Source organism: Miniopterus schreibersii (genome assembly GCF_964146895.1).
Source record: "Miniopterus schreibersii genome assembly, chromosome: 8".
NCBI classification, from domain to species: Eukaryota; Metazoa; Chordata; class Mammalia; order Chiroptera; family Miniopteridae; genus Miniopterus; species Miniopterus schreibersii.
The window spans coordinates 44,908,109-44,930,786 of record NC_138109.1 but is presented as its reverse complement, the minus strand read 5'-3'; the positions used below and the strand labels follow the sequence as shown (position 1 = coordinate 44,930,786).

The window sequence follows — 22,678 nt, the reverse complement described above, 5'->3', positions numbered from 1 at the left end:
CATTTTATATATTTAAAAAACATTTTTATATCAACACTTTGAGATTGGCTTTATTTTTTCCATTTCACAGATAAAAAAAACTAAAAAAAAAACATTAAAATGTGAAGACATAATTTGTTCAGTCAAGCATATAGCAGTTACCTGCTGTGTACCTACTAAGTACCCATCACTGTGCTGCATGCTTGGAACACAATGAGTAACAATAGCAACCAGGAGCCTTGCCCTAAAGGAGTTGCATTCTAATGGGGAATATGGACAGCAGTCAGAGTCATACTAATATGTGAAAACTTACACTGGAGTGCTGTCACCAAGAGAAGTATTGATGTTATGATGATGACCTGACCAAGTCATCGAGAGCACAATCATTCTGTAGCATCACTAGCCCTTGAACTTTAGGGACAGTTTTGGAATGACTTAAAAATATTGTGTTCTTGCCCAGCAGGCGTGGCTCAGTGGTTGAGAGTCAACCTGGGATCCAGGCGATCTGTGTTCGGTTTCCGGTCAGGGCGCATGCCCAGGTTGCGGGCTGCAGCAGATCAATGACTCTCATCATTGATGTTTCTGTCTGTCTTCCTCTCCTTTCCTCTCTCTGAGATCAATAAAGATATATATTTTTTTAAAAATTAAAAAAAAAAATATTGTGTTCTTGACACTTGCCTATGTTGTATTTTTCTACCATTCTTGTTATATATTGCATATATACAATGGGGAGAGATTTATTACCACCCAGATATTTAGTGAACTTAGGGGAAGAAAACAAACATTCATTGATGCTGAAGGTTTGCGTGTTGGGGTAGGTAGTCTGAGTGGGGAGGAAGGTGACAGTCATTTCTTGCTTCTCATTTGGTGACTGTAAGTAGCCTGAGAGGCTGATTCTATTGGAGTCTAAAGACAGCTTCTGTAAGAGGTTGCACTGACCGGCATAACTAGCCCCAGATAGATAGTTAAGAGCCCAGGGAAATCTCCAGATAGCTACCTGAACTTAACTCTACATTTTCTTTGACTTTCTATCCCATTAGATTCACCCCATGGATTGAACTTGGCTTTCCCTGGAATGGATGCCACATAATACTTTATTTAGCTCCTTTTGTTTTATTTGCTGGTGTGATTTGATTTCCTGGAACCAAGATGATTTCTGACTTTTCTCTCTAAACGCAAAGGCAATATTTTCATTCCTACTTGATGATTTGAATACCAATAGCTATTTTGGGAGAATTCCAACAGTAAGAAGACCTGCATTTGAATTTTGGTTCTGCCACTTATTAGATGGTGCAAGATGAATTAACTTAATCTTTCTAAACCTATTATCTATCATTTGTAAAATGGTCTAATAACGCTCACCTCCTGGGCTTGATATGAAGATCAGTTGATATCTACATTTGAAAATGTTTAAATGTTTTCTGAATGTCAGTTTCCCTTACTCATAAACATCAACATTTTTTTGTACAATGTTGAAATTTTTTGTTAGATTACTTCAGTCATAAATGTGCTAAGAACAGCTAACCTTTTCACGCACAAAATGCATTTGTACTCACAATGAAAAGGCTAAAAGTACAGTTATGATTTAGAGCCAAAATGTATGTAAGCAAGAACTCTATCATTGTGAGAGTCATGATGAGATATATTGTTCAAGGACCTATATGCCATCTCAATCTTATCTTCAGATTTTCAGGTGGAGCTAAGTTCCTTTAGATTGTAACTGTGTCATATTTGTCTTTTTCCCCCCCTTTGGTTTCTAAATCAGTGCCTCAAGCATAGCAGGCACTTAATCATCACTTGATGACCAAGTTGAACTTCATTTCCATTAAGAACATATCACAGTTCTACCACTGTCACTGGACTGCTTTGGCACTAGGGGCTGCACAGACTGACCTTTCCTGTCTGCTTGTCCTGTGACATCCAGGTTCTTGATTCCTGCAGGAGAAATTTCAAGATATGAGTCTAGGTGAAACTGAGAATAAGTTTATTAAAGCTTGGGACAGTGAAGCAAAGGAAGGGCCCCTGGAAACAGGGTCAGGGGGTATGCCCAGGATAAGCCTCCTCTGCCCACTGCTCTTCTGGGTGCAAGTCTCCTTGGGGCCCTTAAAGCTTAGGATAGAAAAAGCAAGTTCATACCTGAGGAAAGGGGGTGAGAGTATGCTCAAAGAAGAGCCCATGCTGGCATTCTTTGTCCTGAGGGTTTTGTCTATTTTCTATAGGCAGGAATTTTAGGGGAGGTCCAAGGGGAGGATCTCAACAGAATATTCATTATATTTTTGGCTAGGTCTTTTAGTATGCTGATGTAAAGTGAGTGTATTGGAGGTCTGGAGTCATTCTCTGGTTAGTTTCACCTCTATCTTGGATTAGCCTGGCTATAATTGTTTTGTTTTACTTTTTTGTTGTTTTCCATCTCCCTGACTAAGGTGATTTACACCACCTGTTCTTGGGTCTCTTTGGTCAGGAACAAATTCCTAATTCCTGTTGGTGGCAGAGGGTAGGAGACCACAGTGTTAGAAGAATCTTATAGCCATCATGTCCATTGAATGGTAAAGTGTGAAAAAATAAAAATGGCCACACATTTCTAAACAAACACCATATGCTGTCAATCTGTTGTTGAGGAAAGGAATGCCATATTTAACCCCTAACTCAACAAAATTAGTTTCTCTCTCTTTTTGGGGGGATGGTACTATAAGAAAAATGTCTCATTCTATAATCTAAGTAAATACAAGAATGGTTCCCTTAGAACTTGAAAGAATGAAGTGTTTAGGGAAAAGAGATACAGAACTCCAAATAAGGCAATATTCTGAATTTAGTTCTCTGGTTTTGTTGAAAGATATATTATAAACTATTGTTTGATTTGTCACTTTTAATTTCACATCACTGGTGCAAGGAAGTCTGGTTTCAAACAAGTCTGAAATGAATATGAAAAATCTATGGAGCCAGGATCATCTGTGAACAGGCTCATAAGTGCATGCCTGAAACTGATCAAGGATTTTCTTTAACATAGAATAACAATTTAATTTGCCAAATATATGTTTTTATTGATATTCCATATTGGAATAAATCTGTTTCATAAAGAAAAAAAAGTGCCATTCATTAAAGAGGTTTTTTATTATTTGTTTTTAGTCCAGGAGTAAAATTACATTAGGCCCACAGGACTTCGTGGTGTGACTCAAATTTTTATATTCAATAACCAAGGGTAGATGTATTCATCTTAACAAGGCCTCCATTGTGATTAAAATATCCTCTGCTGTAAACACTTGTTTATTTACCTGATTCTTATCTTCAGCTTTGATCTTCTCAAAGGCCTTCAAAAATCTTCAAAGATCCTGTGTTGCGCAGCCTGTTTCCTAATCACATAGCACAGAAATCATCTTTGTAGCAATTTAATGACTATCTTCAGAATTGATATAGCTGAGAAAGCCCTTTATTCCCCACTAGGATACCTATAGGAAAATCACAGAAATACACTCTTAAGAGATCTACTCCATCTCAGAAGTCACTCTCCCTCAAGGTCAGCTTTTCCAAGGCTCTTGCAGCCGTCTACCAGGCAAAGATAGGTTCTGAACTGCAGAAGAAAGGAAATTTTGGATTCTCCAGTAATCCCAGAGAGGTGGCTTCCCCTAGATTCCAGGGAAGATACTTTTCTTTTTTATTGGCCATAATCACCTGACAGGCTGATCGGAGCAGCAGGGGTTGGAGCACTAATGTGCACTGCTGGCCAGAAGCCAAAAATAGGCCCAAACGTACAGAACATGGATCTGATGCATGATTTAGCAACATCTGTGGCTTTTTCATCAGATACATTAAAGGACAGAGAATTGGAAGCAAGTTTAGAAAGACAGCCATAAAGAACATAAGCACACAGTGCCATGAAGTAACTGAATATATTCCCTCGAGATTTTCTCCCCAGAGTCTAGCCAGGTGAAGACACTTTTTTTTCTCAATTCTCTAGCAGCAAAATGAATCTTGGTTTTGTAGACAGTGCACTACAGGGATTTAATAGTCTAAGGAGTTGCTGAGAACTCTGGAGAATGCGTTCATAGCATAGATGTGAACAAATTGATTTGAGCCGTAATGGTTATGCTCTTAGGACAATGAAATTGTGATTTTTTAAACATAAAACATAGACTAATTGGTTAAAGACAAAGTTATTAATGTGATGCAGAAAAATATGCAATATCACTGTGGGAATTTAGCATACATTTTGATAGATTTGCAATATGAGACAGAGGAGTAGAAGCTCCCATAGTCTTAATATTTTATGCCCTAATTTCTTGTATCACAGTTTGAGATCATTAGATTTATTGCTTAAGTTAAAGTTTTTCAATATTTTTTCAACTCAAAGTTTTATTAATCTGATTAAAGTTTGAGTTTTAGATAAACCAAATCCAGCTAGTACATGAAATAAAAGTAATTCCCAGAGTAATCAAGCAGGGCTGCTTATTTTAATCTGCATTTAACTGCAGTATATTTTATCTAAATTCAGATGCAAGTCACATAACGCAAAGCAAGGAATTTCAACCTAAATTCTCAGGGGAATGCCATTTATTAGCATCTTTGAAATTAAAGAAATTTTTAGTACTAAAACTTGAACACATTAAAGAGGACACATTCTAGAATATATTCCCTTGAGCTTTTCTCCCAGAGTCTAGCCAAGTGAAGACACTAACCCATGCCTTTTGGGTTATAAGCCTACATAGCCCGTATTGTGATCAGCACAACTTTTTTACAAAAAACTTGGGGGTTATCTAAGAAGTTAGTATCTGGTTGGCATCCTCATTACAGCAGAATTCATACCGAGAGAGAGAGTTTCTTGAAAAGGCCACTGGAAGGTGCTTACCAGTCCCTGGGTTGTGGGGACATCACTCAGACTCCATCGACCTATGAACTATTCATTATGCACTTAGAATACCACTATAAAGTGTGATGTAGGATTCAAGTATAATGTATGTCCATATGGCTGTGCTTTGTGAGGAATTTGAGGCAATGTAATTAATTTGGGTTGAAAAGACTTGTGTGCATAGAAACTGCTAGAGAAAATTCAAGAATGTTGGTTTTGGCTTTCTAAAGTCCACATCAATTTGGAAGGAAACATACAGAGAGAAAGAGAGAAGAGTCCTTTAAGGAGCATCGGAGAGAGAGAGATAAGACTAGGTCAGACCTAAATGAGGAGGGAAGGCCTAGATGGCAGAGATAAAAGGAAATGATGACTCTTGAGGATAGATTCAGGGAAAAGGGAAGCAGGTGTGGGCATGGCAAGCACTGAGAAGAGAAAAGCTGTAACAGCCGATGTGAGGAAGTGAGAGTGAGGACCTCTGCTGGTAGTCTGGAGAGAGAGTATTTGGTAGTTCCTATGGAATCCAGTAAAAATGAATCTATATTAAGGCCCAGAAAAGTTAAAGGACTTTCATAGGCACATCCCTGAAATGCAGCAGAGACGAGACTCAGGTTTAAATACTACCTTTAATGCTGTGCTTCCGCCTGGCTTGTACCCGGCAGCAGTAGAGTGGCGTGGACTCTGGACGCAGACCGCCTTATCTCCACTGCAGGGTTGACTTTCATGGGAGTTACCCAACAACATCATCTGAGTCATCTGGAATGGCCTATTCCAGCCCGTTTATCTAGAAACCATCAATCTGTGCTTTTAATGGACTCTTTTTTTCAAATGTATCTTTATTTTTGAAAGTATTACAGATACCCCTTTTTCCACATTGACCCCTTCTACCCCACCCCCACCCCCACCCCAGGCCTTCACCACAGTTATCTGTGTCTACTCTTTCTTGAATTTAGCAGATGAGAGGCCATTTTTGTGATGTGTTTAATTTTCTAAAATACAAAATAATGTGTAAATAGGTCATGCATAGCTCAGTTTGTTAAATAGTGCAAATAATTCCATAAGAACAGTCTGCAGCTGACATACAGCCTCTCCTGCCCAATATCAAATAGTTGTAACATTAGCATGCTACGTACTAACACCAGTGATCGAAACTGTCTATGGGTTGCCGTTACAACCCCGTCTAAGATATAAATGAAAATGGTGTTTATAATATATATTTACCTAGAGTTCATTTTGTCTTCTAGGCTCTTCAATGGCCAACAAGGAATTATCATTCAGAATTTTAGCACAAGATCCATTCTCACTGTTACCAATGTGACACAGGAGCACTTCGGCAACTATACCTGTGTGGCTGCCAACAAGCTAGGCACAACCAATGCGAGCCTGCCTCTCAACCGTAAGTAACACAGTGTTGCCAAAATGCCCCCATGGGCCTCTTGGCTCCTATCTCTCAGTTAAGATAAGACATAATAGAGAATGTTCATTTTAGGACTCAGCCTGATGTGACATGTTTCTTACACAGAGGAACTTGGCCCCAAAATAATATGGTTGTTTGAGAATTTTATAATCCCTATGGAAGTCTACATGTGCTTAGAAAAATGTCTTAGAGCTGAGAAAAGAAGAACAAATTGCATATATAATAAGATCCACTGAAAAATGTTTTTTGCCTGAAGAGAGTTGGTTTGGTGAGGTTTTGTTTGTTTGTTTTTGTTTTGTTTTTTAAAATGTATTCTATGATCTTGAAACATGAATTAATTTCGGTTGAATTTACTCTTGGTTGGTTTTCTTTAGATGCTCATCTTGAAAGAGCAAGAATTTCACATGCCATAAATAAAATGAAATAATAAATAAAGGATCATGTACAGAATATTTATCCATATAGAGAACCTTTTTACTCAAAACTGTATTTTAGAATACAACTTAAGGTTTTACTAAAATAAATACTCTATTTATAATGTACCTTAGTTCCTAACTGCTAGAAATGAAAACAGAAGAGCCAACACAAGGAGGAGTTGAGAGGAAAGCAACCTATTGTAATGTTTTCTCCTGCAATTCATTTTAGTGCTTTTTAGAAGCTGAATCACCAGCAAATTATTATAACCATTAAATATTCCTGATTTAAAAATGGAGCGTTTCTCAAAATGTTCAAAGGAGATGACAGAGAATACAGTCTTTTCAGTTCCACAGTTAGCTGAATCATTCTTATCACATATATTTTTACTGAAACCTGATGTATATATTTATGCTATTATCCTATGATCATAAGCTGTCTCTGAAAAGTGCAACTATTGTGTAGTTAATCACAGACATGATCATTTCCATTTTGGAGAAATGAGGATGGGATATATAATAGTTCTACTACTTAAAACATATTATAATAAGAAGTTTTATGATTTGTAAACTTTGAATCACCATGATTTAGGAACCTCTGATGTTAAATAAACTATATCAGTTTGTTGTTAATAAAAAATAATCACTTGAAAATGATTTGTTCTATATACACTTTTCAAACATTACTTCATTTGTTTTTCCAGCTTAATATTACTTAATATTTCTTACTATCGCCACTCTGAAAGAAAAACATTGCTCGTCATGCAATAGGCATATATACTTGCTTGAGTTCCATGAGAATGGTTTATTTAGGGTAATTATGAATAACATAAACCATTGAAAATATTATAGAGTAGTGTGAATTCCAGATTAATATAAATCTTGATAATTCTTTGGTATGTTATTAATATTTTAAATGGTTTAAATATTCAAGAATCTGAAAGAATAACTGAATTAAAAAGGGAAGGTAAAGAAAAATTTAAGGCTTAATAACATATTAAGTTTTTGCTATTTAAATTTCTAAGTCACATTGTGATACTAAAAACTGAAGCATTAATGAAAGAAACAAATTAGGAGCAAATGTCACTTAGTTGTTTTACTCTGGCAACCTTAACACAAACATCTGGAAGTGAAACGCTGCTCAAAAGGCTTCTAAACATGATATCTTCAGAATGGACTTCAATGATTTCTCTCTCTCTTTGCCACTGGCTTCCTGTTTGTAAAAGTGCTACAAAATACTAGTGCAATTTGATTTAATTGTTAATAAAGACACAATATGTAAATAGTGTCTGTAATTATGAACATAGCCCTGGAAGTTTAAAGAAATATTCATATATAAGAACTCTTGTATAACTTCATCTGAAGATCTTATTGCACTAATCAGTCCTGTGTACAATAATTATTTTTATATATTTTCATATTTCCACAAATTATGTTTGTTGAGAAGACAGGATCATATCTGATTATTTTATCCTTCATATCACCAATACAGTGCCTAATATTTAATAGGCAATCAGCAAATCTTTAATAAATAAATGAATTCAACATTGAATAAGTGATTAAAAGGGTAATAAATAAATGTCTGAACTGGGTTTTAGCTATAGAATGTACATTTGTAATCTCTAGATATACAAAATAATGTCACAATGCTTATTGTTAGCTTACTGTGGACCAGATCCTACTCTAACCTCTTCATGTGAAATTTGTTCATCTAATTCTCATTCAACCTAAAAAGATAAGTTTTATAATTCCCTTCTTACAGATGAAGAAACTAAGATAAAGATAGATTAAAAGCTTGGCCAAAGTCAAATGCTTAATAAGTCAGTAAGTAACAAAGCCAAAGCAAAAACTTGAATCCAGGCTGGCTGCAGAGCCCAAGCCTTTCACTCCTACATTTCACTATCACTATGAACGTAAAACCAGCGGTGGAGTGAAAGATAAATTGTGTCATTTGCAACACACTCTTTGAAAGATAAACCTCTGCCTATAACATGTTTGTTCTTCTTGTAGTTTTCATCGACTTTTCTTTAATAATTTAGCGTGCTATTATTTAATTTATAAAAGCTCTTTTTGAGAATAAATGTTTAGATATAAAAGACACATGTCAGATATCAAATGTAAGTACATAAAGGTGAATGGGGTCAATGTTTGACTGAAAATGTATACAAAAATGAGACTCAGGGACGTTTAAACACATTTTTTTATGGTATTTTGGTATTTTAAAACCTTTTGGAGTGATACAGTTATCCAGCCCAGGCACTTGTGAATCTTCAAACTATGTGTGGGGAAAGGCAGCTTTCCTAAAATTTGTACCATGCTAGCTGGAGAGAGAGTGATGTGTCCCTTGATAAGAACCCCTGTGATATCTTTACAAGATCTATGAAAGGGAAGGTCTTCAGCTTCTAAACTGATCCAAGACTAGAAGCCAGTCTAAGCTGATCTAATATTGGCCTGTGAACTGTTCATTTTTTTTAATGTGTTATTGAAGATCAACCCATTCTATAGCTAAGGGATTATGTAAAGCTAACTCACCTAACTTCTTAACGAGAAGTAAACCCCAGAGTCTGCCCCCGTATACGTGGTGATATTTGGAACATGCCATGAGTAATCAGATCTTCATGCTTTCATGATTTGTATTTTTGAACAGTTAATATGCTTGAAGACAGGGTAATAAAACATGTGACTTACCTCGCATAGTGCTTATACATAGCAAACACTCAAACTGGTTGAGAATAGCATTTCAACAGGGCTTCAGCCTCTGGGAATCAGCTCTCCATCCATAACAGTTTAGGAAAAATCCTGAGGCTATTACTGTCCACTCCTAGCTTGGAATAACCTACATTTTCCAGATCACCAAGAAGACAAAAGGCAATAAACTATAATTTAGAGCTTTGTCATAACTAAGACCATCCAAAATGGAATGTATCATATTTCATTATGTGTATGTTTTACATAAAGAGAATCAAGAAAGTCTTGATTTGAACCAGTTTTACCACGTCAGTTATGTGTGACTTTGAATAAGTTACCAAAGTGCCAAATCCTCAGTTAATTCACTTATAAAATGAGGACAATGATAACTTCCACCAGGATAAAAATTAAATGGGACAATGCATGTAAAGTGTTTATCCACTCATCCTATATCAAAGTAAATATTCAATTAATGTTAATTATTGTTATTATATCATATAACCCAAGAACACTCACTTCATTTCAAAAATTTATATATAGATGGCTGACCTTATTTGATGACTGACTGCTAGTACTTTACTGAGTGATTAGATGGGAAACCCTTACTGGCAAGCCAGAGAGAAGGCATGCAAATTTGAAATAATATTCCAACTCTAGCTTACAACCCCATCCCTTGTTCAGTGCATAAATCAGACTTTGTGGCACTAATTTCAGATTAAATACGATGTTTACAGCATAGAAGCTCAGACATCTAGGAGATTCAAAGAGTAAAGGCAGAACTGAAACACTTGTTCTATTCTGAGGCTCATACAATTCACTCAATAGCAATATTCATCCTTCAAATATGTATTTTGACTGCCCACAATGTGCAGAGCACTGTGCTAGATGCTGGATATTGGAAATAAAAAGATTAATATAACTGGAACCCTATCCTCAAAGAGTTCTGAGACAAATGAGAGAATAGGGACAAGAACACAGGCAGCTGTGTTGCAGTATAGTCAATGGTACTGTACTAGGGCAGAGAAGAGACTGATAATTCAGTCTCAGGTGTCATGAAAATACTGTCCTCTATATGTATCACTATATGCATTATAACTAAGATGCAGTTCAAATGCCATTTTAGTCATCACTATCTCATTTTTAGAGGCAGTACTTGGCAGAATTTATTCAACAATTGTGAACACAATGAGAGAATCATCAAGTCAGTCTTAGTGATTCAGAGCAATCTATAGAGGAGATGACCCTTGAACTAAGGATGTGATTGGGTCAAGTCTGGGTGTTGGAATGGTGATGAGAGAGAGAAAAACAGAGAGGGGGGGAACTTCTCTAGTATGGAACAGATTTGACATGACAGTATGAAATAATCTGACACATTTGAAGACATGTGATTAGAGTAAAATGTGGGAGAAGAGGCTGTTAAGAGATGAAGCTGGACAAGTTGGTGAAATTAGGACAGGAAGGCATGCAAATAAATTTAGACTTTATCTTCCTGATTTTGGAGAGTGAAAAAGAAGAATACAAACGGATTTATTTTCTGAAAAATATTGTTAGGCAATGTGGAGGGCTAAATCCAGCTTATTAGATTTATAATAATAAAGGCAAAAGAAGATAATTGCACAAAAAGAGTAGCAGGAATGAGAGAGTTGAGAGGTAATTAGGAGAGAGAAGTTAATGAGTAGAGAATAGAAAGGGAATTGTAGCACTCTAGATAACTCCCAATCTGGAGAGAAGAGCAGGCAATTGTAGGAATCTAGGTAACTCCCAACATTTAGTTTGGATATTAACCAGGATAGAACACAATAAGAAGATTAGCACTTTTAAATTTGGATAGAAGGTAGAGATTGAAAGAAGAGAAATAAGTTCAATTTTAGACATATTCAGTTGCAAGTGATTGATGTTCAGTAAGTAGCGGGATATGAAGTCCAGAATGGAGATATGATTTGGAAGCTATCACAACAGAGTTGGTAGTTTCAGCTATGAGAATAAATAATATTTCTCATAAAGACCATGTTGAGTGAAAAGATGAGCAAGGACCAAAATCCAGGCAAAATCAACATCAAGAATGTTGAGGAGAGGGCAGAGGAAGAGAAGCATCCTGCAGAAACATGTGTTGATGGAGATGCCGGAGGAAGATCAGTACTGTAGAAGCCATGGAAGGGGACCAGGTCAAGAAGAGGGAAGGTCAGCAGTGTCTGATGCTACATCAGGTCAGAGAAAGTCTGAAAGTCAACCACTGTCTCTGACAATCAGAAGTGATTGGTGATCTTTGCCAGACCAGTTTCTGTAGAAAACTGGGATTAGATGCCACATTTCTATGGATTAAGGTTAAATAAGTAGATGAAGAAGCAGAGACATGGCAATAAACTTCTCTTTGTACAAGCGAGGCTGTGAACAGAAGAACACAGGCTGATGATCTCAGCAGCTGGTCTGATTTGGGCTTCTTAAGGCCCAATTAAATCTCAGTCTTTGGTGAACTACACTTGCCATGCTTTTTGCCTTTATTGCAAGTCTCCCTCATTCCAGTTTGCCTCTTTTCTCACATCTTTCTTGGGTCCCAGAGAAAGAAGAAAGGGCTTTGATTTAATATGAAGTTACCTTCAATGCCTTTGCCTTCCATGCCCTGTAGTCCTTAGACTGGAATTGTAAGAGGGACTGTACTTGTAAGTACAGAAGTTAGCAATTTCATCTATGTAATTGCTTCAGGTAGAGTATACACTTTCTCAAGTAAGGGGAAAACAAACTGTATGGTGAAAAAAACTACAGGAAAGCTAGTATACACTGAATCCCTCATCCTCCAGAAATTTCTGAAGTATGTCTGCATTTAAAATGTCTCTTTGTGTGTTTGTGTGTGTGTGTGTGTGTGTGTGTGTGTGAGAGAGAGAGAAAGAGAGAGAGAGAGAGAGAGAGAGAGAGAGAATTAAAATATTCTGCAGTCACTGTAGATCAGCCTCAGGGAGCAAGTGCTTTAACAACATTAATAATGGATGACAGTGTGCCAACTATTCATAGAAAAACATGTTATTAAGTTAAAAATTGAGATTCATAATTATTTGGGATTTTATTATTATTTTCAGCTGTTGTTTTTTGCTTCCTGAACCTGAGCAACTGAAAGAGATAATTCCTCTAAGCCTTCTTCTTAGAAAATATGAACTGAATGGTCCCATCCTGCCATCTATGGGTTCAGTTCATCAAATGTACACCATCTTTTGATCAGTAATTTAATAACCAATAAAAGTCACATCTATAAGTAAGACATTTTATATATGTTTCATTACCCACTTTCACAAAAGAATGGGTATTTTTTATAGAACACGTATAAAAGACTCATAATCTAAAGGGAAATAAGGAAAAAGAATTAGCTAAGAAGGAAGCAATCTTAGCTACATAAACCAAGTGTTTAAAACTTGCATAGCTTTAATTTAATACAACCTTCTCCCGAGACTTAATATAAGAAAATATTTGGGACAATTCAAGCTTTAATATCAACAGAGTCTTTGTTTACGGTCCCAAATAGATAACAGTAATATAATACGATGTGTGGATGCCGCACATCCCTTTAATATGTTCCCAAAAGTGTGGTGTCAAATCTTTTGCTAGAAGATAAGTTCTAAAGATGCTATAGGGACTCCTTTTCTTGAGTGTGTGTGTGTGCCTGTGCATTCATGTGCACACATGCATTTATTGAAATAGCAATGCATTTGCCTCAGAAATATTACACATAAAATATTCAAAGGACTCACCAAAACTGCCTTTTCCCTGCCTTAGCAACCCTATGGAGACAATAATGAAATTCCAATTTTAAATTCTTTATACAATCAGTGTTATTTAAATTTCTAGAAAATCTCCTCTCAAATTAAAGAATATTTCTTCCCAGTCTACTTAATTTGATTGGCACTTCCTTTTTAAGATATATATATATATATAAAATCAGTAGCTTGTATCCAAAAGAAGAATGGAAGAGGCTATTGGAGAAAGTAAGCATGTGGATTGCATAACAGTTTTTCCCTGTTTAGATCTGCCTGATGCAGGCAAACGTTATTTTTTGACTGATTTGTTGAATATGGAACCAGCTGTGCCCTTGCAAGTAATATTTCATCTCTCTGCTTGCTTCAAATGTCCCACTTGCCAGTTAGCAATTGTATGGTCTCTCTGTTATTTTTGACTATTATAATGAACTTTGATTCCATGCGAAAGGTGATACCACAAATCTGAATGATTCATGTTTTAGATTGAAATTGATCTCTCATCCTGCAACTTAAAAGAAATGGGGTTTTCATTTTGGTTGAAAGAGGCAGTAATAAATTTAGACTTGGAGATTGTTGAAGACAACATGCTGTGTGAAGCTACTTGCTCTATCCTCACAGATCTATGTTAATGTGAAGCCTTCTGTGAATGTTTTAGTAACATATTTGACAAAAATTAGGTTTGCAGTTGTAGGTAGATTTTGATATACCTAAATTGGCCTATCGAATGGCATTCTACAGAAATACACAGGCATCGACACAATTGTAAGACCAATAGTGTGGATGCAAACAAATTTGCTGAAATGGACTATGAGCAAAACAAGAGGATTTTTTTCCCTCCCCAACCTAAACCTAGAACCTGTGTGTTTTCTTGAGAAGCTAAACACAAAATGGTCATTCAGCGCCATTCGTGAGTAACTCAGCATATTGAAACAGAATAACTTCTGGAACCTGTGGTGCCCCAGCTCACCAAATTGCCACCAGTGAAAAACAAATACAAATATTGACAGAGCTTTAGTTACCCATGTCAGTTGTCAGAACTTTAGAGCTGGAGTAGGTCTCAGATATTATCTTGTCATTTTCAAACTTTTTAAAGCAATGGATTCTGTTCTTCCCCCCAAATAAAACCTATGCAAACCTTTTTTATATAACAAATATAAAATTTAAATTACTTTGGTTGATTTGGAGGTAAACCTGCAAAACCCTTTCTTTTCCCTTCTGTATCAAATGACACAATAACCCTAAGGCCTGTCAAAAAGTCATAGAGTTCAAGAAAATTACGTTTTAAAATTTCTAGCCTAGACCAGTCATTTCACCTTGTAAGTGAAAGAACTGAAGCCCAAAGAAGGTGAGTCAGAACTCAAAGCTGTGCAGTGTCACAGCAGATCTAGGGCTACAACGTGACTTAGTTTTTCCACTTCCGGTGGTCTTTCCACTGGACAGGCCAACCACCAAAACCTCTGGAATCAAACAGGTCTGATTTGAAACCACAATCCCACATTGTAGGATGTTGACAGTTCTCTCAATCCCAATTTTTAAGCCTTAGTCATCTCATCCATAAAATATGGAAAATGACTTATTTTATAGAATTTTTGTGAAGATTAAATAAGATATATAAGATGACTAAGGTATAGTGCCAAGTCCAAAGGAAGTGCTCATTAAATGTTAGTTTCCCTTTTTTTCCTCTCTGTTATGTATAATCCAAACATTGAAGGGTAAGCCAAAAGACACTCAGTTCTACATACCTCAATAACTGGGTAACTGTATCTCACTGAAAATCCCCGAACAGCACTGGTTCTTTGATTCATTTATTAATGCACTTATGTGTATCACTGTGATATTTTCTTTTTTAATAGAATTATTAATTAAATCTGCTATGCACATAAGCATTCACTTGCAATGATGAAGAAAGTGGTCAGGTTGATAAAGAAGGTTGTACAAGATTAATTACTCTACTAATGTGTTTCTCTCAGGTGAAGAGGCAATTTGACAGCTGTATCCTCAAGCTACTAATACTGCACATACATCCCTATAGCTGACAAAGGGTCAGCAAATGCCAAAGAGAGAAGAAAGCTTTGGTATTTGCGGCTGTCATTGATCAGCCTTGAAATGTAGCAGCCATGTGGGAATTAGGTTCCAAAAAGATAGAGAAAAATCAAAAGGGTTTCAAATGTAACCATAAAATTTTGTTGGGAGCCCTAGCTTAAGAGTCAGGCAATTTAAGTTCTGGCCTTTAATTGTAGAGATACTTCACTCTCTAGCCTCAGTTTCCTCATCAGTAAAACTTCTTCTCTTTCAGCTCTAATACTTCAAGGTTCTAAGAAATCTATATATGTTTTAAAATAGTATTTATTGATGGTTATTAAAAACAGCTACATTTACCCCATAACAAAGTAGAAATGCTGCCAATATTTTTCCCTTCTGTACATTTTTGTTGTTGAACTCAAAATTATTTTTTATTGACAGGAAAAAAATTGCATTTTAATGTATTTTGCTCTGTGGTGAGTTTCCATAAGGTTTAGCTCAATAGTACCTCTGGCCTAATCATGTTGTCATCTCCGCAAAGAATTTTACTCTTCAGGGAAATTTCCTTTCTGTTCACAGTTTCAATTCTGTTGGCCAATAACCTATGAAAAGGCACTAGAATAGACCTTTGTGCTTGCTGTTTTATTTCACAAAGCTCTAGCTCTATAACAAATTAGGCCAAAACGTCACCCTGTGTATATGAGAGTTGTGGCTATTGAGACTTTGAAAAAATAAAAATATGCCAACATTTCCAGCCTAAAACAATAACAATGCAACAACAAAACAAATTACCAGCCTCTACTTCAATAGTGCCTTTCCCAGCCTTTACTCTGACAGAGCATATCAGAGGTCTTATGAGAGATTCCCCTCCCCTTATTTCTAAGAAGTCTCAAAGAATATTTACCCAGCATGTACTGTTTTCTCTGCAGCTGCGACTAAATTTGAAGCATGATCTAATGGTTTGATCAGATGAAAAGGTCTGAGCTAGTCTCCCACCTCCACTCCTGTGCTGTGATTCCTTTTCTGAAAAATGGAAATGTGGCCCCCATTATAAGATTCAAGAATATGTGTGAATATAATGATTATTATAAAGTGCCAAGTGGCATTATTATAAAACTTCCCATTTCTCCTTGGGCAATGTGAAGCATAATTAATAGAGAACATCACCAAAAGAAAAAGTAAAGTGAGGTTGGCTTCTTTTTTTTCTGTTTTGACGTTCCGGATTTAGGAAAAAAGAGAAAGAATTAATTGTGAAAGCAATGATATTTCAATGGGCCATCCTTTCTCTAAAGTGCTGTAAGTTCCATTTTAGTAGCCGTAAAACTGCTAAGGAAGGGACTAAAAATGCCATGTCCTTGTTGAATGTGCCCATTCAGCATGGACTGGATTTTCTTACTTATAAATATAACTCATTGGGGATTTCTCTCCAGAGATACAAATTAGGTATCTGCCCAATATATACTTAAGTAAGATTTGAATATATCAAGCAAGATTGGCTTGCATGGAAATGTTATTTCATTTATGACATGGCCAGACATTTTTAGTAGGTTGGATTTTTCCAATTCTATACATTTTTTACAAGCTTTCTCTTCCAACAGTTTTAAGGAAAAGAGGTAACTTGAGTTACTCAGCTCTAAAATGTGTTATTAGGCAGTTACATACTCTTCAGTTCCTTTCTTTAATTTTTTAATCAATCCAATTAGTGCACATGTGGAGCAGCCTAATTAGGGAGGCAGACCATATTTCTTGTCAAAGAACCATGAGAGTACTACTCGGTCCATTTATGAGGAATCGCTGGTTTTCTAAAGTACTTCATTACACAAGATATAACAACATATTTTCCTCAAACTGGCAGGATAATAGCCTATGTATTAGGAATTAGTAGTCATACCTATAGGGAAATTTATGTTTTCTCAAAAAAAAAAATAAAAATCATACCATCTTGGGAACACTATAGTTTATGCTATAATAATATGCTTACCCAAATGTAGATAATATCTATAATCAAACTATTAACTGAGTAAATGCATTTTAAGAAGGCTTGCATAAGCTATGGTTACACAACTCTGTAGGCTTGACTCTGCTGGAAAAAGATAAATTGAAAGGGTTTATTTCTCTCAAGCTACCTATTGCCTGTTGGAGGCCGTATTTGACATCCTTTGTTACATGCATTTTGCTTCATACCTCAGAACCACCTGTATTTCCCCGACATCCCTCCTGCCGGCAGCACCTGAAAGCATGGGTCTTATACACGAAAATATTCTTAGAGTGCCACATATTACTATCATAATCACCTCCCAGCTATTATTTACATTTCTCTACCTCGTTAGCACACTCCCTGATTCTCTTTTCCCTCTTACTCTTGTCATCATTATAAATATCTTAAAAAGACAAAAACCATTACTGACTCACATGCTATTAGAGAGAGGCTCTCATCTGCTATTTATGTTCTGCTTTCTGAATTATTTTCTCTTTTTTGCTTTCTTTCTCTCATTTTTCTTCAACTCCAGGACTTAATCATTAACCAAAACAGGTAGGTAGATGATTCTCTAACCAGGAGTATGGATTTGGGATAGAACTAAACAGTTTCTGAACAGGCAAGCTCAAAATTGCTTTTGAAAGCTTCATCACTGAAAATGTAATCAAACTTAGCTTGCCCCGAATTGATTTAAGTTGCAGCCCAAGGGCCAACCTTTGACCAGGGCAGCATTCACACACGCATTGATTCCGCCTGCAATTGAATTACTCAGGCAATTCCGTGCACTTTCAGCTTTAGCCCTGGAGTGCAAATGGCCAATTTTGGGAAGCAACTTGGTTGTGCTTGAAATTTGCAGGAAGATTGTCTCATATGTTCCCGGGGAAAAATCAGGCTTACTTTTTAAAAATATTCTCTTAGTCACAGAATTGGCTGCCCGAAGGACATTTTGTTTATTTTTAGGTTTGTTTAGATTTGAGAAAACTTTGCTTCTCCCAAAGAATCTCTCCTGACTTTCAAAAGATGAGTTCTAATCCTTCGATACGTGTACTAAAATTAATGAGAGAAAAATAAGGCAATGTAATATTGTGCTATTAGATAGAGAAAAAAGGCCAGAAACACATTGAATTTTATAGTTCCAGAAGCAGAAGTTAAAAAAAAATATGTTTACTGTAATGGAAGCAAAAGAACCCTTATAGGTCTCCATAACATTGCGTTCTATGACAACACATCGTTCCCTCCCTTTCCAAAATATTTTATAAAATTGGCACAAAATAACATTACAAATCTTCTTCTAGGGCATAACAGGCTTTCATTAAACATTTTTCTCTTTATGTTTACCCCCTTGAACTACATGTTAATTGTATAGCATCTACCCTCCTCACAGAACTAATTTTATTTTCACACAAACCTTACTATTCTTGTATACTTATTTTACATATTTATAATTAAGATTTGTTATAAGGTTATATAATTATAAGGGAGTTCTGAGGTATACTTTGCTCACCTAGAGGTCGAAGTATCTTTTATTAAATAGGACATATGTAGAGCACCTGATGCCCAATAGGAATTCATTAGTTGTCTTTCCTTTCTCTTTTACATAGTTTCAAGCCCCCTTATTACAGCTATAATTTCTTGAAATTTATTGTAAGGTAAGGATGATTTGATTAAGTTTCTTCAAATCCCTGTAATGGCCCCTGATACAACTGGGATTTTATTCTATCTTCATGATAAACTCATGTATACCTAAGTGTCCACACATGCACACAACATCCCTTGTTGACATTTGCTGCAACATAAAACATTGTCCTCTTAAAATGGACTCTATCACTATATCTCATTCCCACTCCATGTTCATTTTTAAGCAACATTTTAGATAAAAGTTGTAAAGCCTCGAGAGTTGCTCATCTTATAATGTTTTAATCCCATGAAAACAGAGAGACAAATATATTACCTGGTCATTAAAAGTGTTCAAAGTCTCATATTAACATCACGATAGATTTCAGATCCAGTGTTATCTCTCCACCAATCTGTCCAGAGCCAGAGAAGGGGGCATACATACTAAGTTGCTTTTTGACATAGGTGAAATCAGGTGTTTTTTTTTAAATCACCCCCCAAAAAATTTAAATTATTTTGTTTTCACATTCTTCTTGTTTAAAATAAGAAAACAGTAGTTTATAAACTGCATTCCTTGAGACATATGTCATAATTTTAAAATTTCAGTGTGAATTCACTTATTTAATCTATTGACTATCTAAATGCCTAGTCCTGTGATATGTTGGGAATACAAAGGTAAGATAATAAGAATTGATTCTGAACTTTCTGAGGACTACTGTGTTTGAAGGGGAGGTTGGGGACACAACTAGTTACCACAAAATGTGGTCAATCTGTAGAAGTGAGAAAGAGAGAGAGTGACAAATTATGAATGAATAAAAGAAATTCTGTATGGCTGGAGCACAGAAGACAACTAAGGGAAATGTGGAAAGATGAGGATGGGGAGGGTGTCAAATGCTGGCTAATGAAAGGCCTTGTAAGCAAATGATACCTCCTTTAACATATTATAGAAGTGTCATCAGCTAAAAACTTTTTTTATATACTACTGATAGCTTTAAAAATGTTAGTGACAACAGAGACAAATGATTATTACTGGAATATTGTAATACTTTGGTTCTTAAGTTGTCTCATGTAAACAATGCCAGTGACAAAGATAAAGACTACTTTTGGACTTAGCCTTGATTCCTCTTCCTCTTTGATCCCCCTCAGATACATACACCTATATATTACCCCCTTATATGTTTCTAGAAAACTGTAAATGCTTGTGCCAATTTTTGCTTAAAGGGAGAGCACTTAGTACACTCTGTTGATCTATTGTTTTGATCAAATAGTAAAATAATTAGTACTGAACTATTTAATGAGATTTTTAACCTTTTAAACTATATCCCGCCTTAATTTGTTTTCTAGTACACTGTTCATCTATTCACTAATGCACACTATAATGGTTTGGTCTAATCTCTTTTTTTCTTCAAATTATACAGGATGTTGTAAGAAGCTCTCCAAAGATATTAAAGGGCAAAATTGTTAATCTCTATGTACTATAATAAAGTGAAATACTCTTGCCCCTGAATGAACACATGGTAAACTTCCCTATATAGATTTATAACACACTGTTTTCTGATTAGAGAATCATGTGATTAATAATGTCACAATAACAGCTGATATCTAACATTAAAAATTATTTCCATGTCTTGGAAAACAGCCCATAAAGATAGTTTTACCATTTTAGTTCCAGTCTCTTCTATCTAGTGAAGTATTTGGCATAGTACGTACTTTCCCCAGGTGAGAGAGCTAAGATTGTTTAACACAAATCCAGCCCCACTATTAATATCAATGCCTGTGCAAATCACACTCTACTAATGGCTGAATGGTAAAGATGTGGGGAAAGAGAAATATTAGGAGCAAAGAGAGCTAGCAGCCTCTGTTCAGTGTGGCTGGTTGTGAGATCAGGCGTAGTACCGAGGCTCAATCAGAGAATGAGGAATGGCAAAATGTAATGCAGGCCTCTATCTAGGTAAGATCATCATGGCTTCAGGAGTTCAGGCAGAGTATTGGCACTGAAAAAAAAAAAAACAACAAAAACCCTAGCTCCTACCAAGTATTCTGCTGCTGATGATTCAGAATCATTGTCTTCAGACACAAAGGACAGCATTGCTATCCTTTGTGCATATAATAGTTGAGTTCAATGTGAGGTATGCCTAACTTTTAACAGTTTTAGAAAATACCATGTTATGTTTCTGTTATTGGTGGTGTTTATAGAGAAAAATTCAGCAAAGTGACAAGTTTGTAAAGGATAGTTTCAGACTAGGAATTGGGCTGATTATCTCATATATGGAAAACAATAAACTGGAACCTGTTATAATGTTTAGAGATGATGAATTTAACATGTGTGTGGTGTGTGTGTGTGTGTGTGTGTGTGTGTGTGTGTGTGTGTGTGTTTAAAGCTAGATTAAAAATCACCTAATATTGATTTCAGTTCTTCATGACCATTATTATGTGTATAGTTTATAATTGTTATAATTCAGTCTAAAACATCATCAGATATATGGTTATTTAAGTGCATATTAATGTTTGTCACTATAGGATTTCAGTTGTTCCCCAGCATTGTTGATAGCTTGTTGATGGTTTCAGCCATGCCATAGACTTCTTCATAGGTGATCCTTTAAAGCTATAAAATTCTAACATTTGTCTTATTTAAAATGACCTTTGAAAATGAATGTCTAAAACAGACTGAGGAGTCTGAGAGGGAAGGTGGGGGTGAGAGGTGGGGGAAAGAGATTTACCAAAGAATTTGTATGCATATATGCATAACCCTTAGACACGGACAATAGTGTGGTGAAGGCCTGGGTGGGGGGCGGGGGCAAAGTTTGGGGTGGAGGGGGTCAATGGAAAAAAAAGGGTACATCTGTAATACTTTCAACAATAAAGATAAAATTTTAAAAATAAAATAAAACAAATGTCTAGAAACAAAAGCAAATAACTTTATCTACATTCTACTTTACCATTAAAAATCTGTGGAACTGCTTGGCCACAGTGGCTCAGTGGTTGAGCATTGAACTATGATCCAGGAGATGGGAGTTCAATTCCCGGTCAGGGCACATGCCTGAGCTCGATCCCCAGTGGGTGGCATGCAGGAGGCAGCCAATCAATGACTTTCTCATCATTGATGTTTCTCTCTCTCTCTCTGAAATCAATAAAGTTATATATATTTAAACCAAAGGAAGGAATTTTCCACCATAAAGGAAGGAACAGTCTATAAATGAATTTATCATTTTTTATTCATTAATATTAAAATCCTGTGAGACTTGTGAAGAACTGACACTAACTTTCTAGATAATGTTTCTGATGATCAATGTTAGGGGTTAGGAATGGTTGTGAGTGACAAAACCCAAAGTAATGACTTAAACAAAATGCAACTATATTTCTCTCATGTGGAAGCCTGCAATAGAGTCCAAGGCTGGAATGGCCTCATAATATCAGGGCATAGCCTCCTTGAATGATTTTGTTCCGTGTTGTAGCTTCTGTTCCCAATTCCTTCAATGGTCTAAGGTATGGCCTCCAGTTCAAAGCATCATATCTACACTTCAAGCAGCAGGAAGAACAGAGGGAAGGAGGTCTCACCATTTTCTTTTATAAATGCTTCCCCAAACCTGTACATCACTTACACTTCTTTTTTTCAGGTAAAAATGTTGTTGTTTTTTACAATTTTAATTTTTTTTTAATTATATATATACATATATATATATGGAATACAACATGATGACTTAGTGAAATGATTACTACAGTCAAACTAATTATATCTTCTCACGTCATTACAATTTGTGTGTGTGTGTAATGAGAGCATCTGAAATGTACTCTCTAAGCAAATTTCCAGCATTTAACACAGTGATATCCCCTACAGTCATCATGCTGTACATTAGATCTCTTGGCTTAATCATTTTACGTAAGTGCAACTTTGAGCAGCATCTTCCTATTTCTTCCCCAAGTACAATGAGGAAGGAAAATAATTTAATAGGGTTTCCTAAAAGACTCTCAAGGTCCCTT

The 22,678-nt window shown here is 35.9% G+C and overlaps 1 protein-coding gene across 1 annotated transcript in view; it reads left to right on the top strand.

Moving 5' to 3' along the window:
- The window catches only part of NEGR1 (neuronal growth regulator 1), a 724,429-nt gene that overhangs the window by 555,992 nt on the left and 145,759 nt on the right, over positions 1-22,678 (top strand). The window contains exon 6 of the mRNA XM_081145808.1: positions 6,064-6,215. Coding sequence (XP_081001934.1) covers positions 6,064-6,215 — 152 coding nt within the window. The remainder of the gene's footprint in view (positions 1-6,063; positions 6,216-22,678) is intronic.